The sequence below is a fragment of the Salmo salar genome, chromosome ssa13 (genome assembly GCF_905237065.1).
Source record: "Salmo salar chromosome ssa13, Ssal_v3.1, whole genome shotgun sequence".
Classification (NCBI taxonomy): domain Eukaryota; kingdom Metazoa; phylum Chordata; class Actinopteri; order Salmoniformes; family Salmonidae; genus Salmo; species Salmo salar.
This window is the reverse complement of record NC_059454.1, coordinates 89,808-114,812: the sequence shown is the minus strand read 5'-3', so window position 1 is coordinate 114,812 and position 25,005 is coordinate 89,808. Positions and strand designations below refer to the sequence as shown.

General features: G+C 45.9%; 1 protein-coding gene across 1 annotated transcript in view; it reads right to left on the bottom strand.

The window, feature by feature from the left end:
* The window catches only part of LOC106566319 (plexin-B3), a 415,201-nt gene that overhangs the window by 350,053 nt on the left and 40,143 nt on the right, over positions 1-25,005 (bottom strand). Inside the window, exons 3-9 of the mRNA XM_045692714.1 lie at positions 12,952-13,080; positions 11,431-11,531; positions 10,192-10,390; positions 9,711-9,873; positions 6,042-6,150; positions 4,176-4,290; positions 3,198-3,326 (exon numbers count right to left, since the gene is read on the bottom strand). Coding sequence (XP_045548670.1) covers positions 3,198-3,326; positions 4,176-4,290; positions 6,042-6,150; positions 9,711-9,873; positions 10,192-10,390; positions 11,431-11,531; positions 12,952-13,080 — 945 coding nt within the window. The remainder of the gene's footprint in view (positions 1-3,197; positions 3,327-4,175; positions 4,291-6,041; positions 6,151-9,710; positions 9,874-10,191; positions 10,391-11,430; positions 11,532-12,951; positions 13,081-25,005) is intronic.

Sequence of the window (25,005 nt, the reverse complement as noted above, 5' to 3'; positions counted from 1 at the left end):
AACACACAATCACCTGTCTCAGTCTCAGAATGTCAACACACAATCACCTGTCTCAGTCTCAGAATGTCAACACACAATCACCTGTCTCTGTCTCAGTGTCAACACACAATCACCTGTCTCTGTCTCAGTGTCAACACACAATCACCTGTCTCTGTCTCAGTGTCAACACACAATCACCTGTCTCTGTCTGAGTGTCAACACACAATCACCTGTCTCTGTCTGAGTGTCAACACACAATCACCTGTCTCTGTCTCTGAGCGTCAACACACAATCACCTGTCTCTGTCTCTGAGCGTCAACACACAATCACCTGTCTCAGTCTCTGAGCGTCAACACACAATCACCTGTCTCAGTCTCTGAGCGTCAACACACAATCACCTGTCTCAGTCTCTGAGCGTCAACACACAATCACCTGTCTCTGTCTCTGAGCGTCAACACACAATCACCTGTCTCTGTCTCAGTGTCAACACACAATCACCTGTCTCTGTCTCAGTGTCAACACACAATCACCTGTCTCTGTCTCAGTGTCAACACACAATCACCTGTCTCTGTCTGAGTGTCAACACACAATCACCTGTCTCTGAGCGTCAACACACAATCACCTGTCTCTGAGCGTCAACACACAATCACCTGTCTCTGAGCGTCAACACACAATCACCTGTCTCTGAGCGTCAACACACAATCACCTGTCTCAGTCTCAGAGCATCAACACACAATCACCTGTCTCAGTCTCAGAGCATCAACACACAATCACCTGTCTCTGAGCATCAACACACAATCACCTGTCTCAGTCTCTGAGCATCAACACACAATCACCTGTCTCTGTTTCAGTCTCAACACACAATCACCTGTCTCAGTGTCATCACACAATCACCTGTCTCAGTGTCAACACACAATCACCTGTCTCTGAGTGTCAACACACAATCACCTGTCTCAGTCTCAGAGCATCAACACACAATCACCTGTCTCAGTCTCAGAGCATCAACACACAATCACCTGTCTCAGTCTCAGAGCATCAACACATAATCACCTGTCTCTGTCTCAGTGTCAACACACAATCACCTGTCTCTGTCTCAGTGTCAACACACAATCACCTGTCTCTGTCTCAGTGTCAACACACAATCACCTGTCTCTGTCTGAGTGTCAACACACAATCACCTGTCTCTGTCTCTGAGCGTCAACACACAATCACCTGTCTCTGTCTCAGCGTCAACACACAATCACCTGTCTCTGTCTCGAGCGTCAACACACAATCACCTGTCTCAGTCTCTGAGCGTCAACACACAATCACCTGTCTCAGTCTCTGAGCGTCAACACACAATCACCTGTCTCAGTCTCTGAGCGTCAACACACAATCACCTGTCTCTGTCTCAATGTCAACACACAATCACCTGTCTCTGTCTCAGTGTCAACACACAATCACCTGTCTCTGTCTCAGTGTCAACACACAATCACCTGTCTCTGTCTCAGTGTCAACACACAATCACCTGTCTCTGTCTCAGTGTCAACACACAATCACCTGTCTCTGTCTGAGTGTCAACACACAATCACCTGTCTCTGTCTGAGTGTCAACACACAATCACCTGTCTCTGTCTGAGTGTCAACACACAATCACCTGTCTCTGTCTGAGTGTCAACACACAATCACCTGTCTCTGTCTCAGTGTCAACACACAATCACCTGTCTCTGTCTCAATGTCAACACACAATCACCTGTCTCTGTCTGAGTGTCAACACACAATCACCTGTCTCTGTCTGAGTGTCAACACACAATCACCGGTCTCTGTCTCAGTGTCAACACACAATCACCTGTCTCTGTCTGAGTGTCAACACACAATCACCTGTCTCTGTCTGAGTGTCAACACACAATCACCTGTCTCTGTCTGAGTGTCAACACACAATCACCTGTCTCTGTCTCAGTGTCAACACACAATCACCGGTCTCTGTCTCAATGTCAACACACAATCACCGGTCTCTGTCTCAGTGTCAACACACAATCACCTGTCTCTGTCTGAGTGTCAACACACAATCACCTGTCTCTGTCTGAGTGTCAACACACAATCACCTGTCTCTGAGCGTCAACACACAATCACCTGTCTCTGTCTCTGAGCGTCAACACACAATCACCTGTCTCAGTCTCTGAGCGTCAACACACAATCACCTGTCTCAGTCTCTGAGCGTCAACACACAATCACCTGTCTCAGTCTCTGAGCGTCAACACACAATCACCTGTCTCAGTCTCTGAGCGTCAACACACAATCACCTGTCTCAGTCTCTGAGCGTCAACACACAATCACCTGTCTCAGTCTCTGAGCGTCAACACACAATCACCTGTCTCAGTCTCTGAGCGTCAACACACAATCACCTGTCTCAGTCTCAGTGTCAACACACAATCACCGGTCTCTGTCTCAGTGTCAACACACAATCACCGGTCTCTGTCTCAGTGTCAACACACAATCACCTGTCTCTGTCTCAGTGTCAACACACAATCACCTGTCTCTGTCTCAGTGTCAACACACAATCACCTGTCTCTGTCTCAGTGTCAACACACAATCACCTGTCTCTGAGTGTCAACACACAATCACCTGTCTCTGAGTGTCAACACACAATCACCTGTCTCTGAGTGTCAACACACAATCACCTGTCTCTGAGTGTCAACACACAATCACCTGTCTCTGAGTGTCAACACACAATCACCTGTCTCTGTCTCAATGTCAACACACAATCACCTGTCTCTGTCTCAGTGTCAACACACAATCACCTGTCTCTGTCTCAGTGTCAACACACAATCACCTGTCTCTGTCTCTGAGCATCAACACAGAAACACCTGTCTCAGAATGTCAACACACAATCACCTGTCTGTCTCAGAGTGTCAGTGTCTCTGTCTCAGTAACCATGTATTATCTTAAAGTCTGCATTTATCGTAAAGACCGGACGGTTCAGTAAACCCCTAGATAAACCAGACAGGACAGATTATTATAAATGTTTCAGTAACCCCCTAGATAAACCAGACAGTACAGATTACTCTAAATGTTTCAGTAAACCCAGAGATAAACCAGACAGGACAGATTATTCTAAATGTTTCAGTAAACCAGACAGGACAGATTATTCTAAATGTTTCATGAACATATTTATTGATCACCTATTTATAAAACCTGGATGCGGTGTTATCGTTTTCCACATGTATAGTAAAAAAATACCTGAAGCATGTCCAGGTTCCTTCCCAGTAGCACCAGAGGGGACAGGAAGCCCATGGGGACCAGAGGAGAACTCTGTAGAGCCCACACAAAGGGACAAGAGTCTGGACCCTTTAGCTCCAACTGCTGCTCCTAGTGGTGACAGGGGGGAATGTTATGTTGGAACGGGAACGGCACAAAATGGAGAGAAGGAGAGGCTGTGTGTAGAAAACAACAATCAATGTTCAGTCAAAGTGTAGAGAGGACAGTGCGTTGTTACTAAGGCCTGGGTTATCGTACCTCAGAGTTTATTTATTTAACAAGGCAAGTCAGTTAAGAACAAATTCTTATTTACAATGACGGCCTAGGAACAGTGGGTTAACTGCCTTGTTCAGGGGCAGAACGACAGATTTTTACCTCGTCAGCTCGGAGATTCGAACTTGCAACCTTTCGGTTACTAGTCCAACACTCTAACCACTAGGCTACCCTGCCGCCTGGTAGGTAGGGCCTGGGTTATCGTACCACAGAGTTGTTACTAAGGCCTGGTAGGTAGGGCCTGGGTTATCGTACCACCGAGTTGTTACTAAGGCCTGGTAGGTAGGGCCTGGGTTATCGTACCACAGAGTTGTTACTGAGGCCTGGTAGGTAGGGCCCGGGTTATCGTACCACAGAGTTGTAACTAAGGCCTGGTAGGTAGGGCCCGGGTTATCGTACCACAGAGTTGTTACTAAGGCCTGGTAGTTAGGGCCCGGGTTATCGTACCACAGAGTTGTTGCTAAGGCCTGGTAGGTAGGGTCCGGGTTATCGTACCACAGAGTTGTTACTAAGGCCTGGTAGGTAGGGCCCGGGTTATCGTACCACAGAGTTGTTACTAAGGCCTGGTAGGTAGGGCCTGGGTTATCGTACCACAGAGTTGTTACTAAGGCCTGGTAGGTAGGGTCTGGGTTATCGTACCACAGAGTTGTTACTAAGGCCTGGTAGGTAGGGCCCGGGTTATCGTACCACAGAGTTGTGTATGGTGTGCTGCTTGGGACAGCTGTTGTTGTTGTTGTGGGTACACAGCCCATCCAGAACACACCAGTTACATGGCCACACGCTGCCCACACACGCCATACACCTAAACACAGAGAGACATATGGATTTAGATACTGTATGGGGTCTGACATATGGATTTAGATACTGTATGGGGTCATATGGATTTATATACTGTATGGGGTGTGACATATGGATTTAGATACTGTATGGGGTCATATGGATTTAGATACTGTATGGGGTCATATGGATTTATATTGTATGGGGTCATATGGATTTAGATACTGTATAGGGTCATATGGATTTATATACTGTATGGGGTGTGACATATGGATTTAGATACTGTATGGGGTCTGACATATGGATTTATATACTGTATGGGGACTAACATATGGATTTAGATACTGTATGGGGTCATATGGATTTATATACCGTATGGGGTAATATGGATTTATATACTGTATGGAGTCTGACATGTGGATTTAGATACTGTATGGGGTCTAACATATGGATTTAGATACTGTATGGGGTCTGACATATGGAATTAGATACTGTATGGGGTCATATGGATTTATATACTGTATGGGGTCATATGGATTTATATACTGTATGTAAATCCATGTCAGACCCCATACAGTATCTCAATCCATATGTATGACCCCATACAGTATATAAATCCATATGACCCCATACAGTATCTATATACTGTATGGGGTCATATGGATTCATATACTGTATGGGGTCTGACATATGGATTTAGATACTGTATGGGGTCATATGGATTTAGATACTGTATGGGGTCTAACATATGGATTCATATACTGTATGGGGTCTAACATATGGATTTATATACTGTATGAGGTCTGATATATGGATATAGATACTGTATGGGGTCTGACATATGGAATTAGATACTGTATGGGGTCATATACTGTATGGGGTCATATGGATTTATATACTGTATGGGGTCTGACATATGGATTTAGATACTGTATGGGGTCATATGGATTTATATACTGTATGGGGTCATACATATGGATTGAGATACTGTATGGGGTCTGACATGGATTTACATTTACATTTCAGTCATTTTAGTAGACGCTCTTATCCAGAGCGACTTACAGTAGTGAATGCATTCATTTCATACCTTTTTTTCCCGTACTGGTCCCCTGTGGGAATCGAACCCACAACCCTGGCGTTGCAAACACGTTGCAAACACCATGCTCTACCAACTGAGCCACATGGGGTCATATGGATTTATATACTGTATGGGGTCTGACATATGGATTTAGATACTGTATGGGGTCATATGGATTTAGATACTGTATGGGGTCTGACATATGGATTTATATACTGTATGGGGTCATATGGATTTATATACTGTATGGGGTCATATGGATTTAGATACTGTAACATATCATGGAAAACGCATCATATGCGTTTGTATTTGGAAAAAGTTACACAAATATAAACATATATTTAAAAAAATGAGTTTTCCTTTAAGTGTATGAACACATGTGAGACTAAATACAGAAATATACAGTGTGTGTGTGTGTGTGTGTGTGTGTGTGTGTTTGTGTGTGTGTGTGTGTGTACGGTGTGTGTGTGTACGGTGTGTGTGTACGGTGTGTGTACGGTGTGTGTGTGTGTGTACGGTGTGTGTGTGTGTGTGGTGTGTGTACGGTGTGTGTGTGTGTGTGTGTGTGTGTGTAGTGTGTGTGTGTGTGTGTGTGTGTGTGTGTGTGTGTACGGTGTGTGTGTGTGTACGGTGTGTGTGTGTGTGTACGGTGTGTGTGTGTGTGTACGGTGTGTGTGTGTGTGTGTGTTATCTCTTACGGGGAGGTGGCGTTGAGTCGCCCCACAGCTCGACAGTCGTAGAAGATGATGTCACCGCTAGAGACGGTCACGTCTCTGAACATCACGGACACACGCAGAGACATGTGGTCTACAGAGACAACACACGTTAACATACAGGACCAGAGACATGTGGTCTACAGAGACAACACACGTTAACATACAGGACCAGAGACATGTGGTCTATAGAGACACCACACGTTAACATACAGGGCCAGAGACATGTGGTCTACAGAGACAACACACGTTAACATACAGGACCAGAGACATGTGGTCTACAGAGACACCACACGTTAACATACAGGACCAGAGACATGTGGTCTATAGAGACACCACACGTTAACATACAGGACCAGAGACATGTGGTCTATAGAGACACCAGACGTTAACATACAGGACCAGAGACATGTGGTCTATAGAGACACCACACGTTAACATACAGGACCAGAGACATGTGGTCTACAGAGACACCACACGTTAAAATACAGGACCAGAGACATGTGGTCTATAGAGACACCACACGTTAACATACAGGACCAGAGACATGTGGTCTACAGAGACACCACACGTTAACATACAGGACCAGAGACATGTGGTCTACAGAGACACCACACGTTAACATACAGTGCCTTCGGAAAGTAATCAGACCCCTTGACTTTTTCCACATTTTGTTACGTTACAGCCTTATTCTAAAAATGGATTGAATGCAATCTACACACAATACCCCATAATGACGAAGCGAAAATAGGTATTTAGAAAATGTAGCAAATGTATAAAAAAAATAAAAATAAATAAAAACCTAAAAAACCTACCTTATTTACATAAGTATTCAGACCCTTTGCTATGAGACTTGAAATTGAGCTCAGGTGCATCCTGTTTCTATTGATCATCCTTGAGATGTTTCTACAACTTGATTGGAGTTCACCTGTGGTGAATTAAATTGATTGGACATGATTTGGAAAGGCACACACCTGTCTATGTCACGTTCTGTGTCCCGTCCTGGCCAGTATAAGGGTTAATTGTCATTGTAGTTTGGTCGGGACGTGGCAGAGGGTATTCGTTTTATGTGGTTCGGGGTGGTGTGTTTGTTGAAGGGGCATTTGATTTAAGTATTCCGGGGTTTTTGGGCACTGTTTGATTTTCATGTATTCTATGTTTAGTCTAGTGTGTCTGTTTCTATGTTTGGTTAATTGGGGTTGGGACTCTCAGTTGAAGTCAGGTGTTGTCTATTTGCCTTTGATTGAGAGTCCCATATATTAGGGTGTGTTTGTGTTTGTCATTTGTGGGAGATTGTTCTGTGTTTAGCCTTGTCAGACTGTTTGTTGATCGTTCGTTCTTTTTTTGTTATTTTTGTACGTTCATTCTGAGTTAATAAACGTCAAGATGAGCATACACATACCTGCTGCGTTTTGGTCCTCCTTTAACGACGACAACTGTGACATTCTGACCTGTAAAGGTGTTATTTGTTAGTGTTTAGTTTGGTCAGGAAGTGGCAGGGGGTATTTGTTTTATGTGGTTCAGGGAGGTGGTTTGTATGTGTCCATGTAGAGAGGGGTATTTGATTTATTTAGTCCAGGGTTTTGGTTATTGTTCTATGTTAGTTTATTTCTATGTTCTGTCTAGTCATTTGTATTTCTATGTTTAGTTAATTGGTGTCGGGGCCTTCAGTTGGAGGCAGCTGTCTATCATTGCCTCTGATTGAAGGTCCTATAATTAGGGGTGTGTTTGTATTGTGGATTGTTGTATTCTGTTTTGTGTTCTTCACCTGACAGAACTGTTAGTGTCGTTTCTAATTGTATACGTGTTTATTTTGTTTCTCCTTCTTATATATGAGTATACACTTCCCTGTTGCGTCTTGGTCCTCCACACACAACACTCGTTACAGTCTATATAAAAGGTGAGAGCAAAACCCAAGACATGAGGTTGAAGGAATTGTCCGTAGAGCTCCGAGACAGGATTGTGTCGAGGCACAGATCAGGGGAAGGGTACCAAAACATTTCTGCAGCATTGAAGGTCCCCAAGAACACAGTGGCCTCCATCATTCTTAAATGGAAGAAGTTTGGAACCACCAAGACTCTTCCTAGAGCTGTCCGCCCGGCCAAACTGAGCAATCAGGGGAGAAGGGCCTTGGTCAGGGAGGTGACCAAGAACCCGATGGTCACTCTGACAGAGTTGTAGAGTTCCTCTGTGGAGATGGGAGAATCTTCCAGAAGGACAACCATCTCTGCAGCACTCCACCAAATCAGGCCTTTATGGTAGAGTGGCTAGACGGAAGCCACTCCTCAGTAAAAGGCACATGACAGCCCGCTTGGAGTTTGCCAAAAGGCATCTAAAGACTCTCAAACCATGAAACAAGATTCTCTGGTCTGATGAAACCAAGATTGAACTATTTGGCCTGAATGCTAAGCATCACGTCTGGAGGAAACCTGGCACCATCCCTACGGTGTTTTTCAGCGGCAGGGACTGGGAGACTAGTCAGGATCGAGGTAAAGATGAACAAAGCAAAGTACAGAGAGATACTTGATGAAAACCTGCTCCAGAGCACTCAGTACTTCATTTTGTATTTTATTCCTTGTGTGACTATTTCTATCTTTTCATTCCTTTTGATCTTTATCTGCATTGTTGAACTGTTCACTGTTTCGAAACAGTGATGGGAAATCTTAACGCTACAAATGAAATTCTACACGATTCTGTCCTTCCAACTTTGTGGCAACAGTTTGGGGAAAGGCCCTTTCCTGTTTCAGCATGACAATGCCCCGTGAACTAAGCGAGGTCCATACAGAAATGGTTTGTCGATATCACTGTGGAAGAACTTGACTGGCCTGCACAGAGCCCTGACCTCAACCCCATCGAACACCTTTGGGATAAATAAATAATGGTAAAAAATAAAAATAAGAACGCCGACAGCGAGCCAGGCCTAATCGCCCAACATTAGTTCTCGACCTCACTAATGCTCTTGTGGCTGAATGGAAGCAAGTCCCCACAGCAATGTTCCAACATCTAGTGGAAAGCCTTCCCTGAAGAGTGGAGGCTGTTAAAGCAGCAATGTTCCAACATCTAGTGGAAAGCCTTCCCTGAAGAGTGGAGGCTGTTATAGCAGCAAACGGGGAACCAACTCCATAATAATGCCAATGATTTTGGAATGAGATGTTCGACGAGCAGGTGTCCACATACATGTAGTGTACCTATACCTTGTTATAACACTATGTGTTTGCCGTCAATAGGCCGGGGTCTAAGCGTGGCATAAAGCAACTGGCCGTGACTCAAAACTGATCCAAATAAATCTAGTAATGTGATACAAGCATGGATGTCTTGGACTAATTCTGTCATGGTTTTGTATCTCAACAAGACTAACCTGGATGTCTTGGACTAATTCTGTCATGGTATTGTATCTCAACAAGACTAACCTGGATGTCTTGGACTAAGTCTGCCATGGTGTTGTATCTCAACAAGACTAACCTGGCTGTCTTGGACTAAGTCTGTCATGGTATTGTATCTCAACAAGACTAACCTGGCTGTCTTGGACTAAGTCTCTCATGGTATTGTATCTCAACAAGACAATAAATAATCAAATACATATTAAAAAAAAATATATATATATATATTTACAGACATTTTTATATACAACTTTTACATAAAATGTCTGCCTACCACTTCCTGGTGGGCTGGGTGGGAGGAGCTCAGGCAGGGGTGATTGACAGGTTATGGTGGTTCCCGTGACGACAGCTGGTTGAGGGGCGAGGGTTCCGAAGGAGCAGGTCAGAGACTCCTCCTCCTCTGACAGGGTGGGCAACAGGGCCAGCACAAGAGAAACCTGGGAGAGGGTACAGCAATAAACTTTAACTCAACTATGTTTGGACTATCCTGAAGTAAAAGGGCATTTTTCTTCTCAGTGAGTCTCAACCTGTTTCTATATAATTACTCCAGAATGACACTTCATTGATAAATATCTTTAGTAAAAACAAGGCATGAGTTGACATGTCGTTGTATTGATTGACTAGAGAAGTTATCTGGTTTGTCAGGTCTTTAATGAAACACAGATTTTTCCTGAATCAAGAACAGCAGTTAGAGAGGAACAATATTTTGAGTTCCCCCGACTTTATTCAATACTATACTGCCGCAGTTTAGCCACCTGAGTCTCCTCCTCTCTGCTTTGGATGGCAGGCTCCAAGCTCTGGACAGTCACACACTGGTTGGCAGGCTGGGGGTGGTTGGCAGGCTGGTTGGCAGGCTGGTTGGCAGGCTGGTTGGCAGGCTGGTTGGCAGGCTGGTAGCTCCACAGCCAGTGGTTGGCTTGGCCCTCACGACTACACTCCATTCGACGAGTACATCTGAATGAAGGAGAATAAACACAGATAACCATGGAGACAGCAGAGACTGTTCTGGTCTGGTTGTTAACACAGATTACCATGGAGACAGCAGAGACTGTTCTGGTCTGGTTGTTAACACAGATTAACATGGAGACAGTAGAGACTGTTCTGGTTGTTAACACAGATTAACATGGAGACAGCAGAGACTGTTCTGGTCTGGTTGTTAACACAGATTAACATGGAGACAGCAGAGACTGTTCTGGTCTGGTTGTTAACACAGATTAACATGGAGACAGCAGAGACTGTTCTGGTCTGGTTGTTAACACAGATTAACATGGAGACAGCAGAGACTGTTCTGGTCTGCTTGTTAACACAGATTAACAAGGAGACAGCAGAGACTGTTCTGGTCTGGTTGTTAACACAGATTAACATGGAGACAGCAGAGACTGCAGAGCTGCTTCTCCATCAGAATTCACCATCTAGAGATAACATGACCTGGTATATATATACATATAGATCAACAGGTGATACTGCAATGTGTTCTGGGATATCCACTATAGTACTAAAAAGACAGGTGCTGCTGCAATGTGTTCTGGGATATCCACTATAGTACTAATAAGACAGGCGATGCTGCAATGTGTTCTGGGATATCCACTATAGTACTAATAAGACAGGTGATGCTGTAATGTGTTCTGGGATATCCACCATAGTACTAATAAGACAGGTGATGCTGCAATGTGTTCTGGGATATCCACTATAGTACTAATAAGACAGGCGATGCTGTGATGTGTTCTGGGATATCCACTATAGTACTAATAAGACAGGCGATGCTGTAATGTGTTCTGGGATATCCACTATAGTACTAATAAGACAGACGATGCTGCAATGTGTTCTGGGATATCCACTATAGTACTAATAAGACAGGCGATGCTGTAATGTGTTCTGGGATATCCACTATAGTACTAATAAGACAGGTGATGCTGCAATGTGTTCTGGGATATCCACTATAGTACTAATAAGACAGGTGATGCTGCAATGTGTTCTGTGTGGGTGTACAGTACCTTCCCTCCAGCACACACCAGCCACAGTAAGGATCTCTGACAGACAGACAGGACCGGCAGTCAGGCTGCTGTTCACACTGAGATACAGACACCTTGGATACCTAGAGAGAGAGAGAGAGAGAGAGAGAGAGAGACAGATTCATTCTCTACATTATCAACTCTACAGATCTCAAGTCAAGATAAGACTAAAGACAGCAGTATGGATTATCCACATGGAGCTAAAAGACATCAGGTCTATTATCCACATGGAGCTAAAAGACATCAGGTCTATTATCCGCATGGAGCTAAAAGACATCAGGTATATTATCCACATGGAGCTGAAAGACATCAGGTCTATTATCCACATGGAGCTGAAAGACATCAGGTCTATTATCCACATGGAGCTAAAAGACATCAGGTCTATTATCCACATGGAGCTAAAAGACATCAGGTCTATTATCCACATGGAACTAAAAGACATCAGGTCTATTATGCACATGGAGCTAAAAGACATCAGGTCTATCTGTCCTTTATAAATCACTGAATACAGTTCTTTGAGATTTATTTTCCTAAATATTTTAATCAATTTTTAAAGTAAGTCGAATCCCATGTGTGGGGAAAAGTAAAAACACAAATAAATACAATCAATAGTCAGAGACATTTTCCAAATGGCAACACTAAGAGACATTTTCCTGGACTATAAAGCACCGTCTAATCTCCTGGACTAAAAAAGCACCGTCTAATCTGCTGCACTAAAAAAGCACCGTCTAATCTGCTGCACTAAAAAAGCACCGTCTAATCTCCTAGACTAAAAAGCACCGTCTAATCTCCTGGACTAAAAAAGCACCGTCTAATCTCCTGGACTAAAAAAGCACCGTCTAATCTCCTGGACTAAAAAAGCACCTTCTAATCTCCTGGACTAAAAAAGCACCGTCTAATCTCCTGGACTAAAAAAGCACCGTCTAATCTCCTGGACTAAAAAAGCACCGTCTAATCTCCTGGACTAAAAAAGCACCGTCTAATCTCCTGGACAAAAAGCACCGTCTAATCTCCTGGACTAAAAAGCACCGTCTAATCTCCTGGACTAAAAAGCACCGTCTAATCTCCTGGACTAAAAAAAGCACCGTCTAATCTCCTGGACTAAAAAAGCACCGTCTAATCTCCTGGACTAAAAAAGCACCGTCTAATCTCCTGGACTAAAAAAGCACCGTCTAATCTCCTGGACTAAAAAAAGCACCGTCTAATCTGCTGCACTAAAAAAGCACCGTCTAATATCCTGGACTAAAAAAGCACCGTCTAATATCCTGGACTAAAAAAGCACCGTCTAATCTCCTGGACTAAAAAAGCACCGTCTAATCTCCTGGACTAAAAAGCACTGGGCTATGGTAGCTAGTGGTACTGAGGCCTACCTTGCCGTCAGTGAGGACATAGACAGAAGGGTTAGCGTCTAAGGGTAGGGTAATAGGGTCTAGCTTGCTGTCAGTGAGGACGTAGACAGAGGGGCTAGGGGTTAGGGTCTAAGAGTAGGGGAATAGGGTCTACCTTGCTGTCAGTGAGGACGTAGACATTCTGTCCAGACTGGTCCAGTAGTAGGTCAGCGTTGACTGGACTGTCCTTGTCCACTATCACACTGAGATACAACGTCCCCGTTGTGTCTGGCTGGAGAAATACCTGACAGGAGAAACAAGGACAACATTTACTATCTTGAAACATCTGAAATTTACACACACAAATCCATGCATGTACACAGTCATAGCTCGATGGACTGGTGTTGGTGTATTGCAGCATTGGGCTTGGACACCACACCACACCACAGCTCAGTGTGTTTGGATGAATATCTGTTGCCATTGGATGTAATCTAGAGGAGAAAGAAATGCACACCTATTTAGGCGAGGTGCTGGCTAGAGGAGTAGAACATTTAACATAAAGGAGAGACTGACACTAAGAGCTCAGATGCAAAAAATATATTTACGTCCAATGTTTGGACAGAGAAGCTGGTCTTAATCAGGGTATAATGCCAAACACTGCGAGATGACTCGTTTATATCGTGTTAAAAGACACACACAGGTGTCTGTAATCATGGCCGGGTTGTGGCCTGATATCATTGGTTAATTCTCATATATTAAAATAACATACAAAAAAACATAAATGGATAGCGTACGGTCATAGATACAATTTGGCTACATAAGTCTACAAACATTTACAATTGCAAAATCCACAATAATCAAAAGAATGGCTTCAGATCAAAGTCTACGTTGAGACTGAAGGGTCTTTAAATTAAAGATCCAGGCAGCCTCTCGTTTTAACAATAAATTGTCGAGGTCACCTCCTCTCCTAGGGAGGGTGACGTGTTCGATGCCGATATAACGTAGGAACGAAATCGAGTGGTTTGCTTCCAAAAAGTGGGCCTCAACTGGGTACGTTGAGTTTTTGCACCTAATGGTGCTACGATGCTCTGAGATACGTACTTTTAATTCACGCTTTGTTTTACCCACATCATTTTTACCACAAGGACAAGTTATAAGATAAATAACTGCCTTAGTGGAGCAGGTGATAACACCTTTGACTGGGATCTGTTTCCCTGTTTGGGGGAGTTTGAAGGATCTACATTTATAAGTGCCATTGCATTGAGAACAGCCAGTACACTTGTAGTTTCCATCCAGTAGGGGGCGCAAATAGACGTTGTGCAGGGATACCTTGGGATGGTAAATCAGAGTTTACCAATTGATCTCTGAGATTTCTGCCCCGTGAGAATACGACCAAGGGAAGATCTAAAAACACATTACCGATACTATCATCGTATTTTAGAATGTGCCGATGTTTGTGAACGATTCCCTTAATTTGTTCAGAGCGCTTTGAATAGCGGGTAGAGCCTTGAAAAAGGTAATGTGTCGTTCTGTTTAGAATTTTCTCAATGGCAGTATTATTAATCTGACCATTTTTGTACCCCACTCTCCTTGAATTTTCTTTGCGTCTCAAGCCATATTTCTGTCGACATCTGATTGCTTTTTTTACAAATTCTTTTGATTCGACAGAATTGGCTGTAGGGCAAACTGTTTTTCAAGGAAAGTGGGTGACAACTATCAGCCCTCAACAAACTGTTACGATCAGTAGGTTTCCTGTAAAGATCAGTAGGTTTCCTGTTACGATCAGTAGGTTTAAGATCAGTAGGTTTCCTGTAAAGATCAGTAGGTTTCCTGTTACGATCAGTAGGTTTCCTGTTACGATCAGTAGGTTTCCTGTAACGATCAGTAGGTTTCCTGTAAAGATCAGTAGGTTTCCTGTAAAGATCAGTAGGTTTCCTGTAAAGATCAGTAGGTTTCCTGTAAAGATCAGTAGGTTTCCTGTTACAATCAGTAGTTTCCTGTTACAATCAGTAGTTTCCTGTAAAAATCAGTAGGTTTCCTGTTACGATCAGTAGGTTTCCTGTAAAGATCAGTAGGTTTCCTGTTACGATCAGTCGGTTTCCTGTTACGATCAGTCGGTTTCCTGTAAAGATCAGTAGGTTTCCTGTAAAGATCAGTAGGTTTCCTGTTAGAATCAGTAGGTTTCCTGTAAAGATCAGTAGGTTTCCTGTAAAGATCAGTAGGTTTCCTGTAAAGATCAGTAGGTTTCCTGTTACGATCAGTAGGTTTCCTGTAACGATCAGTAGGTTTCCTGTAAAGATCAGTAGGTTTCCTGTAAAGATCAGTAGGTTTCCTGTAAAGATCAGTAGGTTTCCTGTTACGATCAGTAGGTTTCCTGTAAAGATCAGTAGGTTTCCTGTAAAGATCAGTAGGTTTCCTGTTACAATCAGTAGGTTTCCTGTTACAATCAGTAGGTTTCCTGTAAAGATCAGTAGGGTTCTTGTAAAGATCAGTAGGTTTCCTGTTACGATCAGTAGGTTTCCTGTTACGATCAGTAGGTTTCCTGTTACGATCAGTAGGTTTCCTGATACGATCAGTAGGTTTCCTGTTACGATCAGTAGGTTTCTGATACGATCAGTAGGTTTCCTGTAAAGATCAGTAGGTTTCCTGTAAAGATCAGTAGGTTTCCTGTTACGATCAGTAGGTTTCCTGTTACGATCAGTAGGTTTCCTGTAAAGATCAGTGTATGGCACATCATCTTCACACAAGATCAGAAGATCCAGGAAACTGATTTGACGTGTGTCAGATTGCATAGTAAATCTCAGATGTTCAGAACAGGAGTTAAGAAAAACATGGAACACCTGGAGCTGTTTTGCATCACCCCTCCACAGAACAAAAATATCATCAATATACCGTCTCCAAATCATGATGTTAGGCAAGAAAACATTTTTGAGAGGATTGAAAATAAAATAGTTTCTCCATGTAACCCACATACAAATGAACATAGTTTAGGAGCCATGGGGGATCCCACAGCAGTACCTTTCGTCTGAATTAAGAAATCATTAGAAACATTAAATAGTTATGTGTGAGTACTATTTCAGACACTGGAAGGTAGTTCATTAGTGTCACGGGTGTCGTAATGTAGAGATGACCAAAACGCAGCGGGAATATGAACGATCATCTTGTATTTTAAAAATTAAAGAGAACACGGAAAAAATAACAAAACAAAGAACGACAGATGACAGTTTCACAGGCTAAATTAACAGCAGTGCAAAAGACAACTACCCACAAAACCCCCAGGTGAAAACAAGCTCCTAATATATGACTCCCAATCAGGAACAACGACGTACAGCTGTTCCTGATCGGGAGCCACACAGACAACAAAGAAATAGACAAACCAGAAAACCATAGAAAACCAAACCCAGAACATACACTAAAACCCCGGAATACATAAACCAAACACCCCTTTAATACTACACACACAACCCGAACCATATGAAACAAATACCCTTCTGCCACGTCCTGACCAAACTACAATACAAATACTCCCCCTACTGGTCAGGACGTGACAATTAGGGTCACGTTGCAGAAGAAAATGTTCCAAAGCTTCAATACTGCCCTTGTGTGGAATATTAGTGAATAACGACTCAACATCAAAAGTAACTAACAAAGTGTTATCAGGAAGACGATCAAGAGATTCAATGATAGAGACCATAATGCTGGTGTCCTTTAGGAGGGGAGCTGTTCTGAGATCATACTGCTGGTGTCCTTTAGGAGGGGAGCTGTTCTGAGACCATACTGCTGGTGTCCTTTAGGAGGGGAGCTGTTCTGAGACCATACTGCTGGTGTCCTTTAGGAGGGGAGCTGTTCTGAGACCATACTGCTGGTGTCCTTTAGGAGGAGAGCTGTTCTGAGATCATACTGCTGGTGTCCTTTAGGAGGGGAGCTGTTCTGAGATCATACTGCTGGTGTCCTTTAGGAGGAGAGCTGTTCTGAGATCATACTGCTGGTGTCCTTTAGGAGGGGATCTGTTCCGAGATCATACTGCTGGTGTCTTTTAGGAGGAGAGCTGTTCTGAGATCATACTGCTGGTGTCCTTTAGGAGGGGAGCTGTTCTGAGACTATACTGCTGGTGTCCTTTAGGAGAGGAGCTGTTCTGAGATCATACTGCTGGTGTCCTTTACAAAGGAGGGGAGCTGTTCTGAGACCATACTGCTGGTGTCCTTTAGGAGGGGAGCTGTTCTGAGATCATACTGCTGGTGTCCTTTAGGAGGGGAGCTGTTCTGAGATCATACTTATGGTGTCCTTTAGGAGGGGAGCTGTTCTAAGATCATACTGCTGGTGTCCTTTAGGAGGGGAGTTGTTCTGAGACCATACTGCTGGTGTCCTTTAGGAGGGGAGCTGTTCTGAGACCATACTGCTGGTGTCCTTTAGGAGGGGAGCTGTTCTGAGATCCATACTGCTGGTGTCCTTAAGGAGGGGAGCTGTTCTGAGACCATACTGCTGGTGTCCTTAGGGAGGGGAGCTGTTCTGAGACCATACTGCTGGTGTCCTTTAGGAAGGGAGCTGTTCTGAGACCATACTGCTGGTGTCCTTTAAAAGGGTAGCTGTTCTGAGATCATACTGCTGGTGTCCTTTACAAAGGAGGGGAGCTGTTCTGAGGCCATACTGCTGGTGTCCTTTTGGAGGGGAGCTGTTCTGAGACCATACTGCTGGTGTCCTTTAGGAGTGGAGCTGTTCTGAGACCTTACTGCTGGTGTCCTTTAGGAGGGGAGCTGTTCTGAGACCATACTGCTGGTGTCCTTTAGGAGGGGAGCTGTTCTGAGACCATACTGCTGGTGTCCTTTAGGAGGAGAGCTGTTCTGAGATCATACTGCTGGTGTCCTTTAGGAGGGGAGCTGTTCTGAAATCATACTGCTGGTGTCCTTTAGGAGGAGAGCTATTCTGAGATCATACTGCTGGTGTCCTTTAGGAGGGGATCTGTTCTGAGATCATACTGCTGGTGTCTTTTAGGAGGAGAGCTATTCTGAGATCATACTGCTGGTGTCCTTTAGGAGGGGAGCTGTTCTGAGATCATACTGCTGGTGTCCTTTAGGAGGGGAGCTGTTCTGAGACCATACTGCTGGTGTCCTTTAGGAGGGGAGCTGTTCTGAGATCATACTGCTGGTGTCCTTTAGGAGGAGAGCTGTTCTGAGATCATACTGCTGGTGTCCTTTAGGAGGGGAGCTGTTCTGAGACCATACTGCTGGTGTCCTTTAGGAGGGGAGCTGTTCTGAGACCATACTGCTGGTGTCCTTTAGGAGGGGAGCTCTTCTGAGACCATACTGCTGGTGTCCTTTAGGAGGGGAGCTGTTCTGAGTCCATACTGCTGGTGTCCTTTAGGAGGGGAGCTGTTCTGAGATCATACTGCTGGTCACATTTAGGAGGGGAGCGGTTCTGAGATCATACTGCTGGTGTCCTTTAGGAGGGGAGCTGTTCTGAGATCATACTGCTGGTGTCCTTTAGGAGGGGAGCTGTTCTGAGATCATACTGCTGGTGTCCTTTAGGAGGGGAGCTGCTCTGAGACCATACTGCTGGTGTCCTTTACGAGGGGAGCTGTTCTGAGACCATACTACTGGTGTCCTTTAGGAGGGGAGCTGTTCTGAGACCATCCTGCTGGTGTCCTTTAGGAGGGGAGCTGTTCTGAGATCATACTGCTGGTGTCCTTTAGGAGAGGAGCTGTTCTGAGATCATACTGCTGGTGTCCTTTTGGAGGGGAGCTGTTCTGAGACCATACTGCTGGTGTCCTTTAGGAGTGGAGCTGTTCTGAGACCTTACTGCTGGTGTCCTTTAGGAGGGGAGCTGTTCTGAGACCATACTGCTGGTGTCCTTTAGGAGGGGAGCTGTTCTGAAACCATACTGCTGGTGTCCTTTAGGAGGAGAGTTGTTCTGAGATCATACTGCTGGTGTCCTTTAGGAGGGGAGCTGTTCTGAAATCATACTGCTGGTGTCCTTTAGGAGGAGAGCTATTCTGAGATCATACTGCTGGTGTCCTTTAGGAGGGGATCTGTTCTGAGATCATACTGCTGGTGTCTTTTAGGAGGAGAGCTATTCTGAGATCATACTGCTGGTGTCCTTTAGGAGGAGAGCTATTCTGAGATCATACTGCTGGTGTCCTTTAGGAGGGAATCTGTTCTGAGATCATACTGCTGGTGTCTTTTAGGAGGAGAGCTGTTCTGAGATCATACTGCTGGTGTCCTTTACAAAGGAGGGGAGCTGTTCTGAGACCATACTGCTGGTGTCCTTTAGGAGGGGAGCTGTTCTGAGATCATACTGCTGGTGTCCTTTAGGAGGGGATCTGTTCTGAGATCATACTGCTGGTGTCTTTTAGGAGGAGAGCTATTCTGAGATCATACTGCTGGTGTCCTTTAGGAGGGGAGCTGTTCTGAGATCATACTGCTGGTGTCCTTTAGGAGGGGAGCTGTTCTGAGATCATACTGCTGGTGTCCTTTAGGAGGGGAGCTGTTCTGAGACCATACTGCTGGTGTCCTTTAGGAGGGGAGCTGTTCTGAGATCATACTGCTGGTGTCCTTTAGGAGGAGAGCTGTTCTGAGATCATACTGCTGGTGTCCTTTAGGAGGGGAGCTGTTCTGAGACCATACTGCTGGTGTCCTTTAGGAGGGGAGCTGTTCTGAGACCATACTGCTGGTGTCCTTTAGGAGGGGAGCTCTTCTGAGACCATACTGCTGGTGTCCTTTAGGAGGGGAGCTGTTCTGAGTCCATACTGCTGGTGTCCTTTAGGAGGGGAGCTGTTCTGAGATCATACTGCTGGTCACATTTAGGAGGGGAGCGGTTCTGAGATCATACTGCTGGTGTCCTTTAGGAGGGGAGCTGTTCTGAGATCATACTGCTGGTGTCCTTTAGGAGGGGAGCTGTTCTGAGATCATACTGCTGGTGTCCTTTAGGAGGGGAGCTGCTCTGAGACCATACTGCTGGTGTCCTTTACGAGGGGAGCTGTTCTGAGACCATACTGCTGGTGTCCTTTAGGAGGGGAGCTGTTCTGAGACCATCCTGCTGGTGTCCTTTAGGAGGGGAGCTGTTCTGAGATCATACTGCTGGTGTCCTTTAGTAGGGGAGCTGTTCTGAGACAATACTGCTGGTGTCCTTTAGGAGGGGAGCTGTTCTGAGACCATCCTGCTGGTGTCCCTTAGGAGGGGAATTGTTCTGAGATCATACTGCTGGTGTCCTTTAGGAGGGGAGCTGTTCTGAGACCATACTGCTGGTGTCCTTTAGGAGTGGAGCTGTTCTGAGACCTTACTGCTGGTGTCCTTTAGGAGGGGAGCTGTTCTGAGACCATACTGCTGGTGTCCTTTAGGAGGGGAGCTGTTCTGAAACCATACTGCTGGTGTCCTTTAGGAGGAGAGCTGTTCTGAGATCATACTGCTGGTGTCCTTTAGGAGGGGAGCTGTTCTGAAATCATACTGCTGGTGTCCTTTAGGAGGAGAGCTATTCTGAGATCATACTGCTGGTGTCCTTTACAAAGGAGGGGAGCTGTTCTGAGACCATACTGCTGGTGTCCTTTAGGAGGGGAGCTGTTCTGAGATCATACTGCTGGTGTCCTTTAGGAGGGGAGCTGTTCTGAGATCATACTTCTGGTGTCCTTTAGGAGGGGAGCTGTTCTGAGATCATACTGCTGGTGTCCTTTAGTAGGGGAGCTGTTCTGAGACAATACTGCTGGTGTCCTTTAGGAGGGGAGCTGTTCTGAGACCATCCTGCTGGTGTCCCTTAGGAGGGGAGTTGTTCTGAGATCATACTGCTGGTGTCCTTTAGGAGGGGAGATGTTCTGAGATCATACTGCTGGTGTCCTTTAGGAGAGGAGCTGTTCTGAGATCACACTGCTGGTGTCCTTTTGGAAGGGAGCTGTTCTGAGACCATACTGCTGGTGTCCTTTAGGAGTGGAGCTGTTCTGAGACCTTACTGCTGGTGTCCTTTAGGAGGGGAGCTGTTCTGAGACCATACTGCTGGTGTCCTTTAGGAGGGGAGCTGTTCTGAAACCATACTGCTGGTGTCCTTTAGGAGGAGAGCTGTTCTGAGATCATACTGCTGGTGTCCTTTAGGAGGGGAGCATTTCTGAAATCATACTGCTGGTGTCGTTTAGGAGGAGAGCTATTCTGAGATCATACTGCTGGTGTCCTTTAGGAGGGGATCTGTTCTGAGATCATACTGCTGGTGTCTTTTAGGAGGAGAGCTATTCTGACATCATACTGCTGGTGTCCTTTAGGAGGAGAGCTATTCTGAGATCATACTGCTGGTGTCCTTTAGGAGGGGATCTGTTCTGAGATCATACTGCTGGTGTCTTTTAGGAGGAGAGCTGTTCTGAGATCATACTGCTGGTGTCCTTTACAAAGGAGGGGAGCTGTTCTGAGACCATACTGCTGGTGTCCTTTAGGAGGGGAGCTGTTCTGAGATCATACTGCTGGTGTCCTTTAGGAGGGGAGCTGTTCTGAGATCATACTTCTGGTGTCCTTTAGGAGGGGAGCTGTTCTGAGATCATACTGCTGGTGTCCTTTAGGAGAGGAGCTGTTCTGAGACCATACTGCTGGTGTCCTTAAGGAGGGGAGCTGTTCTGAGACCATACTGCTGGTGTCCTTAGGGAGGGGAGCTGTTCTGAGACCATACTGCTGGTGTCCTTTAGGAGGGGAGCTGTTCTGAGACCATACTGCTGGTGTCCTTTAGGAGGGTAGCTGTTCTGAGATCATACTGCTGGTGTCCTTTACAAAGGAGGGGAGCTGTTCTGAGACCATACTGCTGGTGTCCTTTAGGAGGGGAGCTGTTCTGAGACCATACTGCTGGTGTCCTTTAGGAGGGGAGCTGTTCTGAGACCATACTGCTGGTGTCCTTAAGGAGGGGAGCTGTTCTGAGACCATACTGCTGGTGTCCTTAGGGAGGGGAGCTGTTCTGAGACCATACTGCTGGTGTCCTTTAGGAGGGGAGCTGTTCTGAGACCATACTGCTGGTGTCCTTTAGGAGGGTAGCTGTTCTGAGATCATACTGCTGGTGTCCTTTACAAAGGAGGGGAGCTGTTCTGAGACCATACTGCTGGTGTCCTTTAGGAGGGGAGCTGTTCTGAGATCATATTGCTGGTGTCCTTTAGGAGGGGAGCTGTTCTGAGATCATACTTCTGGTTTCCTTTAGGAGGGGAGCTGTTCTGAGATCATACTGCTGGTGTCCTTTAGGAGGGGAGTTGTTCTGAGATCATACTGCTGGTGTCCTTTAGGAGGGGAGATGTTCTGAGATCATACTGCTGGTGTCCTTTAGGAGAGGAGCTGTTCTGAGATCATACTGCTGGTGTCCTTTTGGAGGGGAGCTGTTCTGAGACCATACTGCTGGTGTCCTTTAGGAGTGGAGCTGTTCTGAGACCTTACTGCTGGTGTCCTTTAGGAGGGGAGCTGTTCTGAGACCATACTGCTGGTGTCCTTTAGGAGGGGAGCTGTTCTGAGACCATACTGCTGGTGTCTTTTAGGAGGAGAGCTGTTCTGAGATCATACTGCTGGTGTCCTTTAGGAGGGGAGCTGTTCTGAGATCATACTGCTGGTGTCCTTTAGGAGGGGGCTGTTCTGAGATCATACTGCTGGTGTCCTTTAGGAGGGGAGCTGTTCTGAGACCATACTGCTGGTGTCCTTTAGGAGGGGAGCTGTTCTGAGACCATACTGCTGGTGTCCTTTAGGAGGAGAGCTGTTCTGAGACCATACTGCTGGTGTCCTTTAGGAGGGGAGCTGTTCTGAGACCATACTGCTGGTGTCCTTTAGGAGGGGAGCTGTTCTGAGACCATACTGCTGGTGTCCTTTAGGAGGGGAGCTCTTCTGAGACCATACTGCTGGTGTCCTTTAGGAGGGGAGCTGTTCTGAGTCCATACTGCTGGTGTCCTTTAGGAGGGGAGCTGTTCTGAGATCATACTGCTGGTCACATTTAGGAGGGGAGCGGTTCTGAGATCATACTGCTGGTGTCCTTTAGGAGGGGAGCTGTTCTGAGATCATACTGCTGGTGTCCTTTAGGAGGGGAGCTGTTCTGAGATCATACTGCTGGTGTCCTTTAGGAGGGGAGCTGCTCTGAGACCATACTGCTGGTGTCCTTTACGAGGGGAGCTGTTCTGAGACCATACTGCTGGTGTCCTTTAGGAGGGGAGCTGTTCTGAGACCATCCTGCTGGTGTCCTTTAGGAGGGGAGCTGTTCTGAGATCATACTGCTGGTGTCCTTTAGTAGGGGAGCTGTTCTGAGACAATACTGCTGGTGTCCTTTAGGAGGGGAGCTGTTCTGAGACCATCCTGCTGGTGTCCCTTAGGAGGGGAATTGTTCTGAGATCATACTGCTGGTGTCCTTTAGGAGGGGAGCTGTTCTGAGACCATACTGCTGGTGTCCTTTAGGAGTGGAGCTGTTCTGAGACCTTACTGCTGGTGTCCTTTAGGAGGGGAGCTGTTCTGAGACCATACTGCTGGTGTCCTTTAGGAGGGGAGCTGTTCTGAAACCATACTGCTGGTGTCCTTTAGGAGGAGAGCTGTTCTGAGATCATACTGCTGGTGTCCTTTAGGAGGGGAGCTGTTCTGAAATCATACTGCTGGTGTCCTTTAGGAGGAGAGCTATTCTGAGATCATACTGCTGGTGTCCTTTACAAAGGAGGGGAGCTGTTCTGAGACCATACTGCTGGTGTCCTTTAGGAGGGGAGCTGTTCTGAGATCATACTGCTGGTGTCCTTTAGGAGGGGAGCTGTTCTGAGATCATACTTCTGGTGTCCTTTAAAGGAGGGGAGCTGTTCTGAGACCATACTGCTGGTGTCCTTTAGTAGGGGAGCTGTTCTGAGACAATACTGCTGGTGTCCTTTAGGAGGGGAGCTGTTCTGAGACCATCCTTCTGGTGTCCCTTAGGAGGGGAGTTGTTCTGAGATCATACTGCTGGTGTCCTTTAGGAGGGGAGATGTTCTGAGATCATACTGCTGGTGTCCTTTAGGAGAGGAGCTGTTCTGAGATCACACTGCTGGTGTCCTTTTGGAAGGGAGCTGTTCTGAGACCATACTGCTGGTGTCCTTTAGGAGTGGAGCTGTTCTGAGACCTTACTGCTGGTGTCCTTTAGGAGGGGAGCTGTTCTGAGACCATACTGCTGGTGTCCTTTAGGAGGGGAGCTGTTCTGAAACCATACTGCTGGTGTCCTTTAGGAGGAGAGCTGTTCTGAGATCATACTGCTGGTGTCCTTTACAGGAGGGGAGCATTTCTGAGATCATACTGCTGGTGTCGTTTAGGAGGGGAGCTGTTCTGAGATCATACTGCTGGTGTCCTTTAGGAGGGGATCTGTTCTGAGATCATACTGCTGGTGTCTTTTAGGAGGAGAGCTATTCTGAGATCACACTGCTGGTGTCCTTTAGGAGGAGAGCTGTTCTGAGATCATACTGCTGGTGTCCTTTAGGAGGGGAGCTGTTCTGAGATCATACTGCTGGTGTCTTTTAGGAGGAGAGCTGTTCTGAGATCATACTGCTGGTGTCCTTTACAAAGGAGGGGAGCTGTTCTGAGACCATACTGCTGGTGTCCTTTAGGAGGGGAGCTGTTCTGAGATCATACTGCTGGTGTCCTTTAGGAGGGGAGCTGTTCTGAGATCATACTTCTGGTGTCCTTTAGGAGGGGAGCTGTTCTGAGATCATACTGCTGGTGTCCTTTAGGAGAGGAGCTGTTCTGAGACCATACTGCTGGTGTCCTTAAGGAGGGGAGCTGTTCTGAGACCATACTGCTGGTGTCCTTAGGGAGGGGAGCTGTTCTGAGACCATACTGCTGGTGTCCTTTAGGAGGGGAGCTGTTCTGAGACCATACTGCTGGTGTCCTTTAGGAGGGTAGCTGTTCTGAGACCATACTGCTGGTGTCCTTTAAAAGGAGGGGAGCTGTTCTGAGACCATACTGCTGGTGTCCTTTAGGAGGAGAGCTGTTCTGAGACCATACTGCTGGTGTCCTTTAGGAGGGGAGCTGTTCTGAGACCATACTGCTGGTGTCCTTTAGGAGGGGAGCTGTTCTGAGACCATACTGCTGGTGTCCTTAGGGAGGGGAGCTGTTCTGAGACCATACTGCTGGTGTCCTTTAGGAGGGGAGCTGTTCTGAGACCATACTGCTGGTGTCCTTTAGGAGGGTAGCTGTTCTGAGATCATACTGCTGGTGTCATTTAAGGAGGGGAGGGGTTCTGAGACCATACTGCTGGTGTCCTTTAGGAGGGGAGCTGTTCTGAGATCATACTG